This window comes from Camellia sinensis, chromosome 9 (assembly GCF_055761805.1).
Source record: "Camellia sinensis isolate YWXY chromosome 9, ASM5576180v1, whole genome shotgun sequence".
NCBI classification, from domain to species: domain Eukaryota; kingdom Viridiplantae; phylum Streptophyta; class Magnoliopsida; order Ericales; family Theaceae; genus Camellia; species Camellia sinensis.
This window is the reverse complement of record NC_138969.1, coordinates 98,463,159-98,478,279: the sequence shown is the minus strand read 5'-3', so window position 1 is coordinate 98,478,279 and position 15,121 is coordinate 98,463,159. Positions and strand designations below refer to the sequence as shown.

At 35.7% G+C, this 15,121-nt stretch overlaps 1 protein-coding gene across 2 annotated transcripts in view; it reads left to right on the top strand.

Annotated features, from left to right (window-relative positions):
* AIR9 (Outer arm dynein light chain 1 protein) overlaps nucleotides 1–15,121 on the top strand; it is a 108,920-nt gene that overhangs the window by 59,466 nt on the left and 34,333 nt on the right. For both annotated transcript variants that reach the window (XM_028235033.2, XM_028235034.2), the window contains exons 27-30: nucleotides 4,571–4,763; nucleotides 4,854–4,975; nucleotides 5,393–5,600; nucleotides 12,047–12,120. In XM_028235033.2, coding sequence (XP_028090834.2) covers nucleotides 4,571–4,763; nucleotides 4,854–4,975; nucleotides 5,393–5,600; nucleotides 12,047–12,120 — 597 coding nt within the window. The remainder of the gene's footprint in view (nucleotides 1–4,570; nucleotides 4,764–4,853; nucleotides 4,976–5,392; nucleotides 5,601–12,046; nucleotides 12,121–15,121) is intronic.

Sequence of the window (15,121 nt, the reverse complement as noted above, 5' to 3'; positions counted from 1 at the left end):
AACATAAGAGATACAACCCAATATTTTTATATGTGACAAATTTACCTCTTTCAAGTCCATGTTTCTTCTAGGGTTCCGCAATTTAGGGGAACTAGAGGACATCTGTTAATCATATATGTTGATGTACTCAAAGCATTTGCCCAAAATTGTTTTGGCAACCCGACATTAATCCTCATGTTCTAGCACATTACAGGATTATTCGGTTCATGAGCTCAGCCACACCGTTTTGTCGTGATTTGCCTGAAATCGTCGTCACATATCGAAGTCTGTTTTCTCCACAATATTTTTCTAGAGCGCCATCTATGTACTCCCCACCATTGTCGGACTTGAGACACTTCAACTTTGAACCTGTCTCATTCTCAATCAAAGCTTTCCACTTTCTAAAGACGTCAAACACATTAGATTTATTTTTCAAAAAATATATCCATAATTTACACGTAGCATCATCAATAAAAGTGACAAAATAACTAGAGTCACCAACGGAGATGGTCCCTACACCTCTATATGAACTAACTCCAATCGTTCTGACTTCTGAGCTCTCAGAATCTTGGTGAAACTAACCCTTTTTTGTTTTCCAAAGATGTAATCTACACAGAAATTCTAGTCCAAAGAATTCAAACTCGGTAGTTTCCCCTTTGACATCAAAACCTTCATCCCTTTGTCAATCATATGTCCAAGTCTACAGTGCCATATGATCGTTTCAATTTTTGATGATGTTACGACAATCGCACTATAGTGCCCGACGTCACATATAGAGTACCTTCTATTTTTCCATGAACCACCACCATGGCTCCCTTGGTCATCTTCCACGTGTCACCGACGGAGATTATCACAATATTGGAATTTGTGAGTTGGCCTACAAAAATCAAATTCTTCTTCAAACATGGCACTTGTCTGACATCATTGATTTTCCTGTTGGGTTGGTTTATTTGTACTTCACTCTTGCTAATTATGTAGCATTCTTCATTGTTTCCAAGGTACACGTTTCTGAAATTACTTGAGACATAATTGTGGAGCAACTCTTTGTGCGAGGTAGCATGAAACCACGCACCAGAATCAATCACCCACGATTCTTGACGAGTTTCTAAAGCCCACAATAATGCTTTAGAACCCTCTTCATCAAAAACATTCACGAACTACTCACCTTGATTATTGTCGTTTTGTTTCTTAACTTTGCTTTTGCGTGACTAGTCTTACTCCAACCCTAGCACTTGCGTGTAACTTTGGTCGAGATGGGGATCAACCATTCGTGGATTTACTTGTGCTTGTCTTCTTGTTGCTATTGGAATTAGGAATTGGAATTAGAATCCCGTGATTGTGTAATCGTGGGATATTAAGCATATATTATGTGATTCGTTTCTTTATTTTATTTCCGTTCCTATCTTGTAAATCTTCATCAGTATATATATACATGCTAGTCTCCATTCTAGACTAAGCCATTCAATTCATTGTATTCTATTTGGTATCAAAGCCTAACCCTAACCCTAGCTCTAGACCTAACCCTAACCCTTCTCTCTCTCTACTGCCTCATCCTTGCCTAAGTCCTCTAACAGCCTCTCTCCCACTCTTTTGTCTCCGACAGCCTCTCTCTCTCTCTCTCTCTACCTAGTCCACTACCTCCAACCCGCCCCAAACAGGATAGTGCAGTGATCGGTCAGTAGTCCTCAACTACCAAAGGCCTACCATAGCAAAAACAAGACATACTCTTAAATATAATTGGGGCAAAATTTCTTTAATAGAGGTGCGAAAGCCATTCTCTGTTATATTGAGTCCATTTACGACATTCATTCAAAGTAGTGCATAACTGTATGAAATGAAAGCATACATTCTTTTTAATTTCATTACATTGCATTATTACAAACTTAAATGATAAAATAAAATACAATACATGTGTCATAACTTTACAAATCAACACAAGCACACAAGTCTGGCTTCGAACTTAACTTCTCTTCATACCCGAACTCTTCGTCACCTACACACACACACACACACATAGATATATATATATATATATATATATAAGGGAGGGGTGAACCATTGCCCAGTGAATAGTAATAAAGTAAGGCGGTAAATGAATGAACATTCGTGAGCTTTAGAAATATGACATTTAACATAACTTGTTCATAACTTTAACTTGAACAAGGCAAAACATACTTGACTTGCAAACATTACATAGTGATGGACATTTCAAGGATTACAAGGTGGTTAACTGGCCCATGTACCGGCTAAACGTAATAAGGTGAGCTTGGCCATTATACATGATTGAATATTTCTCTAGTAGTGGGCCTGATTGGATATTCCCCCAATTGTGGGCTTGATCCATGAATGTCATCTAAATACATGATAGAAGAATATAAAATGTTCATTCATAACAAAACATATAAAAGCTTCTAAACATAATCAAGTTTTGCATTGAAAATACAGTTTGACAAACATAGCGTTATTGAATTACTACTAACAAATGGCTCCGGGAGTGAGGGTGTAGCTTCTTCAAAGCTTAACCTACACAAAACAAGAGCAAGCATTGAAATTAAATTCAGCTTGCAAATCCTAATCTTAATTCAAGTGTTCTAATCTTGTTTAATGTTTCCCAACTTCTTTTCTAAATTGTTCAAGACTTGGCTATGACTTAACTTGTATGCCTCTAGATTAGTGAGAGCGTTCTAAGTGACTTAATATGTTCTTCATTCTTACTCACGTTGTTTAATCCCTAAAATTCTAGTGTTGGTTGCAGCATTGAAGTACCTAGCTTATTTGTGCAAACATTACAAACCGAGTGCTTAAATTTGGTTAGATGTTTCCCTAAACCTTTCTCAAGTGTTTAATGCTAATCTAGGCTTAATTCAAGTCTTTTCTAAATGTGAAGCAAGTACAAAGCGTGTGCCAATGACATACTTTGAATGGCCCTAATTGTTCATGACTTAAATTAATGTTTTCTAATCTTTCTAAGCTCAAGTTCAAGTGTTAATCATGTACCAAATGTGCATATTGAAAAGCCTTAGGTATCCTACAACAATTTCATATGTTTTGTTTTAAAATTATCACATTTAGATGCTTGATGTTTAAGGAAATAGAAGGAATGGAAGCAAACTAAGTTAGGAGAGGAATTAGCATGAAATGATTAAGAAGAAAGTGAGCAGCTTCCACTAATTTGAACATATCTTTTTGTGTATTTACAATTTGCATGCTAGACCACCACCATTGGAAACTGGACTTCTGGGGCTTGAATTTAGACTCAGGAATCACGTAACACCGAATCCAGATGAGAGAGATATGCTCATTTAAAGTTGCAAGGTATAAGCTAAAACAGGGTTGGCCGTAGTGCACCCACCTTGGCCGCTCGTGCGGTGGCTGGGCAGCTCGAACGGAAGTCTGGGCAGCTCTTTTCTTGGAAAGATTTTGAGTTCAAACTTGTTAAAATTAAGGTTTAATTCAAGATTTCACTAACTTGGTTCCTTGTCCATTTTCTTTATTTCTCTTCACTCAAATCTCTACAAAACTCATTGTTTAAGGTTCCTAACAAGAATGGGCGATAGGGGAATGAAAGGCAAACACTTGTATGCTATGAATTCAAAGTAAAAACATACCAAAACATGTTCTTGATGCCAAATCTTTGAACCCTTTCTTGGTTTCTAAACTTTCTTGTTTTTCTTCATTTCAATTCTTTTAAATCTTAGTCCAAATGAATTTCTAACTAGAGTAAGTTAGCAATACTACGCAGAGAACCCAAAATTTGTGTATCATGTAAACCTTATTTGAGGTAAAGTGTTTTTTTGTATATATATATATTTGCAAGGGCTTCCATGAGACCTGCTGAACATCACAAGCCAATATCAACTGAACAACTCCCAATAGGCCATGTAGAAGTTCTTCTAGCCCAATTATTTTCAATCTGCATCTTCAAGAACCCAAAATTCGTGTCATTGAATTTATCAATCCTAACCTTTTCTTTGTTTGAGGCCAGTGCACCCACTCAAACCTAAAGCTTTAATACCAGCTGTTAGGAATCCGTAACACCTAAGTAGGATAAATGAGAGCTGAAAAACAGAGAAGAACAAAAGGACAAGAATTGTAAATCCCATGCACACACAAGAACATAAGATTTATGTGTTTCACCCAAAAATATGGCCACATTCATGCTTCGACTATGATTATAAAGTTACAAGAGACATAAAAATATCTGCTGCCCCTCAACTAACATATATAGAATCAGGTATAGAATTAGGGCAACATGTCACCAGTGCTGAAATACCAAAAATGCTCTTTCTTCAAGTTGGATCTGTTGTCAAGTGCTTAGTGTCCAGTACTTAATCAGGATCCACACAATCCCAGTTGATTGTTGTTGGAGCACAAATAGTATGCATCAAATAAATACTAAAATTAATAATTATCTAGTGATTAAAAGATGATGCTATTGCAGCCCACTGTAAGTCCTCAGGATTAACGATAAACATTGTAACAATTAGAAAGTAATAATGCTTCATTTTTTCTCTTCATCTCTGTATATTGGTTTACACATCACATCTTCATGTCGTACTCGAAAAATTTGACTATAAGTGTCTTGCAACAGCGGATCCGATGGGTTTGGAGCTTGTAATTCCTGATTGCTGTGAGGATAAGATGGTGGTCCCTCAAAAGAAATACTTTGGTGGACAAGAAGGTGATGGCGAATATGTTTGGTACAGAACAAAGAACATATTACATGGGCCTGCTCTCATGGACATATCCAATGCTTGTGATGTCTTTATATGTGGAAAAACACTGTAAGTTCTGCATCATGTTATGAATTTCGTAGCTTGGAAATGTATGTACATTGCAAATAAGCTACTGTAAATGACACACTATACTGGCAGAACATACACACCATCACTTGAAGACATTGGAGCTTATTTGGCTTTATATTGGCTGCCGACTCGTGCAGATGGAAAATGCGGAAAGCCTCTAGTATCAATTTGCGATTCTTCAGTTACTCCAGGTGCAGACTTATTGTTCTTTACTGAGATGTATAAGGTTGTTTATCTGTGCATTGGACCTATAGCATGGTTATAAATGTACTTTCTATCACTAAAACTTGTCAACAGTAAGATACCTTTACCAATCATGTCCAAATAGTTCTGACTAGGTGGTTAGTAGAGGTTCCTATAATTTTGTTGCATCTTGTATGGTATGTAGCATTCTGTCAAAATTTATGAAAGTTCAAGTGTTTACTGTCATTCATAATTGTTAGTTTCAGCCTAAGAGAGGTGGATATGTGGAGACATTAAAGAGTCGTGCTACTTCTTGGTTGCCTCTCTGAGGCATTATTATTACTGCTTCCTTTTGGACTCAATCATACCTTCTGGTTCCCTTTATTTATTTCTGCCTAACATATTAAAGTGAAATGATATGGCAGCTCTTCCAGTAGTTTCTAATGTTCATGTAAAGGAGTTGTCATCGGGTACGTATTTTGGGGAAGGAGAATATTTTGGTGGATATGAAGGACCAAGCCTGTTTAGCTGGTACAGAGAAACTAATGAGGGAACTATCATTCTTATTAATGGAGCTAATTCTAGGACTTACCAAGTTACAGATTCAGACTACAATTGCCGCTTGTTGTTCGGGTAACTATCTAGTCTCTGATTTTTTATGCTTAGTAGTCCCTAATAGAAAATGATTCTAATAAAATAATTTTGTGACATATTACACTTATTGTCTCAAGCTACTAAAAGGCTAATCATTATTACTATAATAATCATTAAAATCCTTACTAGTTAAATCTGCTATTTTTTATGTTATTTTACTTTAAATAATTGTTTATTTTTGTGTAAAATTTTAATTTAAATTACTTAAAATTTGAAATTATATACAATACAAGCTCTTAATGTGATAAATCTCTAGCTTTAATTAAGTCATTTGTAACTTTATCTGCATATAAACAACCTAGGAATGCCTGTTTTGTCTAGAAGATCAAGGATATTCTTCCTTTGAGAAATAATGATGTCATTGTCAAATTTGGCAACCTCAATTCCAAGAAAGTATTTCAATGACCCCAAATCTTTAATCTCAAATTCCTGCTGTGCCTTGGACCCACCCACTTCTTCCACAGCATCAATTCCTATTGCCACTATATCAGCAACATATACAATGATGATAGTTATCATATTGTCACCTCGTTTAATGAACACAGTATAATTTGCACACATTTCCTTCAGTTACATGAGAGGAAAATCTAGTGGAACTTCCATGGAGATTGTTTCAGAACCACCACAGCCACCAACCTGCCCTCGGGTAGGGTGACCATGTAACTTCCAACAATGTTCCCTATCATACCGGTCTTTCCCACAATAATCACAGGTAATCTGATCACAATTACCACTGTTACCTTTGCTTCCAGACTTGGATGGAAGAAAGTGGTCATCTTTGGGAGCAGAGGAAACAACTAAAGCAGAGTGATCTTGGAGAGGCTGATGAACCATAGCGTTGCGCCTACTCTCTTCTTGATGAACACAAGCATATGCCTCATGCATAGTGGGAAAATAATGTTGGCTGAGAACCTAAACACAAATCTGATCATTGATGTTAAGACCAGCAAGGAAATAATAGACCTCCTCTCTTTTGATACTATTTGCTGAAAGGTAGTGGCATCTTGAGAACAAATAGCCTAGAAGTTCTAAAAATAGTCGATAACACTCGGCAAGGGACCTATCCTTTTGATCAACTCCCGTATTTTTTTTCACAGCTCACAGGCTTACACATCATTACCATGTCTAGATCTCATGAGCAGTATCCATCAAAATAAATGAGCAGCTAATACTGTAATGTGTAGAGTAAACGAGCTAGGTCATGACAAGAGCATTCCTTATGCCATTTCTTTCGGGCTGGTCCATACTCCTTGGGAACCTGGCTAACTCTCTTGATGGAACCAGACATGGCACGAGCAGTAATGGCCAACTGAAAAGAACGTGACCAAACCAGGTAATTGGTGTTCTCTAACTTGACCGGAGTAAGTTGAAGATAGGAATTATCACCAAGAGAGATAGTGGGACTTGAATCTTTCACCTCCCTGCTTACAGAGGTCTTGTCGTCATCTGCCATGGCCTAAGACAGTGCTAGCACACCCAAAAAATAAGACAAAACCACAACCAATTGAAAGAATCCATCAAAAGAAAATTATTTCCCAGCATACACAACCCAACAGCATGAAAATAAAGCCAAAAAGAGACAGCCTTGAGGAGAAAAGCAAAACACACTGTCTGGAAGAAGACTAACATCATTGTGAAGCGAAAAAATGATCAAAACGCATCTAGAATCACCAACCGAAGCTAAGGGAGGCCTTGAAGCACCTGGTTGGCCCCATAGGGTGTGGCCCAAGTGATGAATCGAGCAAAACACTGACAGAATGGAGAAATCAAAAAATTAGACCTATTTTTCCAAAAAATAAAGAAAAATAAAAAATATAGGCAACCAAAAAGCAAAAAATGATGAAACTTTTTCTAGCAACTGTCCTACCCTAGTTGACCATAGTGGTATGGGTTTTTTTTAAAATTTTTTTTTTTACATTATCGATCAAGGAAAAAACAGGATAAACCACCTAGAAAGACAAAGAATAGAAGAAAAATAAAATACAATAAGTTCTTAGCTTTGATACCGAGTTAAAACTATATGATGAAGCGTAAGCGTTGAGGGAGAAGACAAAAAGAAACAACAGAGTTGTAGGAAAAGGAGGCACAAACCAAAATTAGGTTTTTACCTCTCTAATCACATGTATTTATATTAATAAAGGAATAAGTACAAGGACAATATCACCCTCCAACACATAACTTAACACCTGTTTGATCTCACAACATCCATTCAGAGCAACTGCGTAGATAGATGAAATGAACACAAACTACCGCTCTATTTATTATTACAACCTTCACTTAATCACAACGGAGTACAACTTTAAAACAAAACTAATATACATCTCATTTACTAAACTAACTATGCACGAGTCATTACAAAACTTTTCTCCAAAAGAGAAGGCAAGACATGTAGGTCCTTCACGTCATATACACATATATACCAAGCTGGCAACAATCTTCATTCACTTTTGTCACCTATATATATGTAGGGAGGAGGGTGAGCCAAAACCCAATGAATTTAATCAAAGGTGTATAATAATGGATATCAGCATTTGTGTGATAAAAAACATAGTTGAACTGAGAGTTTAAACAGTTTGAGAACAAAATAGCCATATACATTTCATTTCAAAACGATGATAATGAACTCCAAATCAGTGCTAACAAATGGGATAAGCGGGTCGACTCCGGTTAGACAAACCCACCCGTGGGTGGCATTGGAGTTCTGAAACAACTGATACTAGTATATTTCCTGTCCCTTAATAGCTGGGACTAACTGAGGATGCCATGTATATATTCACTTCAACGTAATCATGGGATATCCATTAGTTTGAAACATTTCAACACAATTTGGATCAAACCAAGTTTTAAGCATTTAAAATAGAAGTTCAAATTAACTTTGAAGAAATACTACTCACCTCAACTCTTTCTAAGTGTTAGATCCAAATATAATCAACTTCCATCATATAATGCAATGCATGTTGGTAGGTAATTCATTTCAATAAAATTAGAGCAATTGAATTTCATTTTCTTAAATTAACTTGTTTAACGTGTAGTGAGACTCAGATGTGTTACTTTGGCCCTTACTAATATCTCAAACATTTTAGGGTTAACTTCTGTGTGATTTGGGATTGAATTAAATGAAGAAAATAGGATTGAAACAATTTTAGTGTGATTTAAGTTGTCTGGCAGAATTGACACCTTTTAGTAAAACAGTCATATCTCTTATTAGAAAACTCGAAATCAACCTCCATTTTGTTCGTTAGAAATTAGACTCCTATGTGTTTCCTATGATATAGGCCATACAAATTATTTCTTTCCCAATTAATACAGATTTCAATCAAAGTTGGCCCAAAATTGCTGCCTGTGCACTAATTTCCAGCAAAGATTGAGCAAAACTCTTTCATACAAACATGGATTTGGGCAAAATTTGAGCCTAAATTGTAGTCCCAAAAGTCCAGTTTCTAGTGGAAGTAATCTCACATAAAAATTTTATAGACTATATATATTAGGAAATATGGCCAAAAGAGTGCAACCCGTCAGGTTATATTTCTCAAATAATTAGGGGTTTCTAACTCAAAAGCTTAAATTCAATTAATATAAGTATGAAAACATAAGTTCTTTGATTCCTCCCTAAAAATATCATCTCTAAACAAAATCAACCGATTAAAAGGTTATAATTAGGTGTAAGAACAAGAATATTACCTCAATTCAAGCTAAGAAGAAGTCTAGGTCAAGAATCCAGGGCTTGTTTGGTTTGTTTTTCAAAAAAAGTTTTGGAAAAAATTCTCTACAAATAAATTTTCAAGAGTAATCAAACCAAACAAATTTTTTAAAAAAAAATCTCAAAATTTTGTTTGGTTAACTACTTTTCAAAATCACTCTCTTTCATATACATCAAATCAATCACTTTTTTTAAAACACTCTCCCCAAAACAATTTTTCAAAACCGTTTTTGAAAAAAGGCAAACCAAACAAGTTTTCGTACTTTTTATCTAAAAAACTACTCTATAAACACAAACCAAACACACCCCACGTTTTTCCCCTTTCTTCCTCTTCTTTTCTCTCTTATTTGCTCCTTTCTTTTCCAGCAGATTTTCTCTCTCTTCTATTTTCTTTTGTTTTACATGCAAGAGAGACACTTGTCTCTCAAATTTATGTGTATATCTCTTACAAGTAGGAGGTGGCACCTCCTTGAGTGAGGGGTGTGTGTGTGTGTACTTGTCTCTACTAATCATATCACTAAATTAATCTAGATTAACACTAATTAAGCTATGTTAGTACTAATTAATCCAGCTAAGGCCACAACTTAACTTAGTTAATCATATTTAAGGGTTTGTTTGTTTGTTTTTTTTATGTTTTTGATTAGCAGCAAAAGAAGATTTTATTAAAATGGAGAATAGAGATAAAAATAAAAATAAAAATGAAATGAGTACAAAGGAGGACAAGAAGTTCTCAAAAGCAAAAACCAAAAAGCCTAAAAATCACACACGGGCTTCCAATTGCTAGAAATCAAAAAAAGCGCCAAAAAGATGGTAAGAATCTGATTTTCACCTTCATTGAAGAGACATCAATACATTTATCCTCAAAGATTCTCGCATTCCTTTCCAACCATATGATCCAGAAAAAAGCTAAAACTGCACAAAGCCCCAACACCTTCCCCTTTTTATTTACGCCCAAAAATCGAAAATCAATGGAGAGCATTGAACTACATGATTTAGGTGCCACCCTAGCAAGACCACCCCATGAAAAGAACTGCTGCCACAAACTCCTTGCCATTGGGCAATGCAAAAAAAGATGATTCAGAGTCTCCCCCTCTCCCTTACACATAATGCACCATTGAGGAAAAAGATAACGATTAGGCCTACTTGTCTGAAGGACATCATTGGTCAAGATACTTTCATGAACCAAAGACCATAAAAAAAAAACTTCAGTTTGAGATTAATTACACTATACACGCTTAATTACCACTAATCCCAATTAAGTTCTTACACATAATATATAAAAATGTCTAGTGCATTAGACCAACATAATTAAGCACCTTGATTAAGAATTAAGAGCACACATAAGCATACTATGTTCAAAGAGGAAGCTTTCTAGGTTTCATACCCTTAAACTTCAATTTATTTCCTACCAAAGCATATTTGAAAGTATTTTAAAATATCGAAGGTACTAATGCAATTCAAAGCACTTAAACATAGAACAAAACATGCATATGTCATGCAAGAACATTAGAGGTGTTATAGTTCGTAATTAGACCAAGAACAACAGCAGGTTGGATTGATTCACTTCAGGTCGTGAGTTGATTGCAAAGGTTCGCAAATTCGACTCAGGACTGTGAAGAAGAATCGCGAGTCGCGAAGGAAGCCCCAAGGTCAGATCACAAAGGAGTCTAGATTCGAATTTCAGAGTTGATGAAGGGTCAGCGATGTCTGATTCAGCGACGAACTGAGTTGCAGGACCAAACTCTGATCAAATCTTGATCTGCAAAGTCAGATCGCAAACTCAGTTTGTGATTAGATTCACATGCTGACAAGAACAGCTTCGCGAAGAACTCCAGTCAGTTCGCAAAGAGCAATACTTTGATCGAAGGTGTCAATCAACTCGCATGTGGGCTGCAAAACTGATTTGCAAAGAAGGCCCATGAACTGGAACCAAGTTACGACACTGAATCTAGGTCGAATCAGAGTGGAACATCAGCGAACCATATGCTCAATTGCTGCGGATGATGAAACCATGTACAGCCAAATTAGGCACAGAATCTCAAGCTCCAAAACCAAATAATAAAGATCAAATTGAGAGAGAGAAGACAAATGCCCCAATTAGGGGTAAAACCCCCAAGGTCTAGAGAGAGAAACCAAGCTCTACTACAATCACAATGTATATTCATGAATCCAAAAACTAAGTACAATGGTATTACATCACCTATTTATAGACTACAACTATTAGGTCACCTAATCATACACTTAGGTATTTATTCTACTACATCAGTTATGTTGGTGGATTTCTTTTCCACCATATCCTTATCTATCTTTTCTTCTTTGAAATAATAATAATTTTTTTTTCCCAAAACAAAATGATTTACTTTGCTCATATTTATTTACACTATTCCTGATATGGTGTAAAAAATGTTGTTTTTTATTTTGTTAGAAAGATGGTATCATCAATTTCTCTGGCACCTTTACTTATTTATTTATTTATTTATGGATGATATCTAGTAGTGCAGCAGCTAAAGGGTCTGCCTTCAATGGCATTAATTTCATTTCTAGCTTCCTGTTTATCATTGCACGAATAAGTTTGTCTTTTCAATTATCTTAAGCTGGTGCCAACTAGTGTCATGTTGCTTGGTAGCTAAAAAATTGTATTTTATTTTTTTGAAAATTTTTGTTTCATGAATTCTTTTGCAGAATTAGTATATATTTTGAAACAATTGTTCAATGTGCATGACAGATATATGCCAGTTCGTTCTGATTCAGTTGTGGGAGAGCGCCGATTATCTGAACCAACTGACATTATTCTCCCAGGTAATGCCATATCTTGATATATGATATCAGGTTCTAGATAGGGAGATGTACTCACTGAAATGATTTAAACTTTTGCATGTTATGATTGGTATTAGATTTGTATTTTCCTCACCTTATTACCGCAAGTAATTCAATCTAGGTTTAGTTCTAGATGGAGGTTTGTAGCTTTCTAGCTTTAATTGTTTCTTGTTCTTTGGTTTACGACACATACTTCTAGAAGAGAGTCCTATACATATCGGATACTTATTAAAAGTGCCGGATACTTCCTAATTAATTTTTCATTAATTTTGAGTCATCAAGTGCTTAATTTTGAATAATTGGATACTGCAAGTCACGTATTACTTCTATTGGCTACTTCTTAATTAAGTTTTCTTTAATTTTGAAGTATTAGATACACCAAGTCACGTATTACTTTTACAAAATTAGAATTGTAGCATTTCTTGCATTGAATTATAATATAATATAATTGCGAACATGAATATAAGAATATTTTTCTAATACTTTGCTTATTTGTTTGATAAGAAGAACATAGTGAGTTAATAGAATTTGTCAATTTGACGGATCCATATTGTATCATGCATAACCACATAGAGAGTAAGGATTATCAAGAGAATATAACAATAGTAAAATTAAATATCGATAAATGAATTAGCAAGTAAAGTTACAACCTTTTTTACAAGTGCAAAAGGGAAAAACATAGGGATAAGTTGTGGATTGTTATATTATTATAATATAAACATATTAGACTTGATATTGAAATGAAATATTTGCAAAACCTATCAAAATTTTATAAAGTAAACTTGTTAGTGGCTTAAATTAATATCCAATTCTTAAAGATTAGTATTTTGCACTAGAAAATTACAATGTGATTTTTCAACATTCTTGAGCTTATGTGGAACTATTATTAAAATTAAATTTATTTATGTATTTATTTTTGACAAATGTATCCTAGCCATTCCCGTAGCTTATTTTTTTAGGTTTTGTTTATTGCCATATCTATATTTGTATCTCATACCCATAGCTGTGCTTCCTACCAAGTTTTCAAATTTGCAAGGATTACAATTTGTTTGTGTACTGTAATATAGAGTTCAAGAACCTTGTATTTAGGATTGTGTATAGATTTGCATATGCGTTCTTCATAATATTAACATTTTTCAATTGATATTTCTTCAATAAAACTCTTTTGTATTTGTCTAGGACATAAATAGTTGAAGTGCACGTTCTCTAACATCAAAGGCATTTTAGATGAGTTAGTGGTTAACAATTTAGTGCAATTCATGGTCAACAATATAAGAGAATAGAAGAAGAGGGAGTGGAACCCACGAAACGCCCACAACCTTTTGCTCTTATTAATGATACTCTTTTGAAAACTGATTATTACAATGTCGAAATCCTAATATAATTTGGGAAACAAAATCAAGTCTCATACTAATTATTACATAATTAAATCTAACTAAATAATAATAATAACTACCAATTACATTTATGGGACTGGAAAGTAGGGCGGAGGATATTAGAGATTTTCGGCCTATTAGTCTTTTGGGTAGTGCGTATAAGGTGTTGACCAAAGTTTTGGCGAACTTTTGCGAGGAGTGCTGGATGGGGTGGTCTCGTAATCCCAGAATGCTTTTGTGGGGGGTAGGCAAATCTTGGATGCGGTGCTTGTGGCGAATGAGTGTGTGGACTTGCGGTTGCGTCAAGGGAAGGAGGGGATTATTTGTAAATTAGACATTGAGAAGGCATATGATAATATGGGAATTGGCAGTTCTTGATGTACATGTTGTAGAGGATGGGCTTTGGGGATAGGTGGCGCCGCTGAGTTCAGTTTTGCATTTCTACCGTGCGAATGTCTGTCTTGGTTAATGGGTCTCCTGCAGGTTTCTTTCCGACTCATCGAGGGTTGCGGCGGGGTGATCTTTTATCTCCTTTGCTGTTTATCTTGGTTATGGAGAGGCTTTGGGGCGTTTGTGGCAATAGCGATGCAAGAAGGTTTGTTGAAAGGTTTTGAGGTAGGGGTGGCTCTAGGGGCTGTGGAGGTGTCTCATTTGTTTTATGCAGATGACACGCTCATTTTCTGTGACGCGGAGGAGGACCACATTGGCCATTTGAGATGTGTGTTGTTGTGCTTTGAGGCAGTGTCCAGGTGAACTTAGCAAAATCAGAATTGATCCCAGTGCGGGAGGTGGAGAGATCTTCGGTTTTGGGAGCTATCTTGGGGTGTAAATGTCAGTTTTGAGAAGAGAAAAGTTAGAGGTATGAAGTGGTATCTTATCCCCTTTTATATTAAATTATCACCATAATTACAGGAGTGCCCTAAGGCATAAAATAAGAATACTAAATATACATCAGAATAAAATAAGGAATATTCTAACACATTCTAACACTTTCTCTCAAGTTGATGCAAAGATATCTCTCATGCCCAACTTGTTAAGAATGTTACGAAATGGTTTATTCCCTAATTTTTTGGTGAGAACATTAGTCAGTTGGTCCCCAAACCTCCCAAATGGCGTACATATAGTGCCACTAGTGAGCTTTTCCTTGATAAAATGTCTATCAATCTCCATATGCTTGGTCCTGTCATGCTGAACTGGATTGTGAGCTATATTAATGGTTGTCGTATTGTCACAGTATAGCCGCATAGAATTTGTCTGATGAATCCCCAAATCCCTCAAAAGTAGTCTAATCCATAATAGCTCACACACATCCTGAGCCATAACTTCGAATTCAGCCTCTGCACTGAATCTCGCAACTACATTCTATTTCTTACTTCTCCAAGTAACTAGATTTCCTCCAACAAAGGTATAATAGCCAATTAGCATCTGTATATGCCTCCACACTAAGATGACCATGTTTAGAGAAATAGAGACACTTTCCAGGAGAAGACTTCGAGTACCTCAGAATCCGCATAACTGCCTCTAAGTGAATTGCATGTGGAGCATGCATAAATTGACTAACCATACTCACTGCGATAGCAATGTTAGGATGCGAATGAGATAAGTAG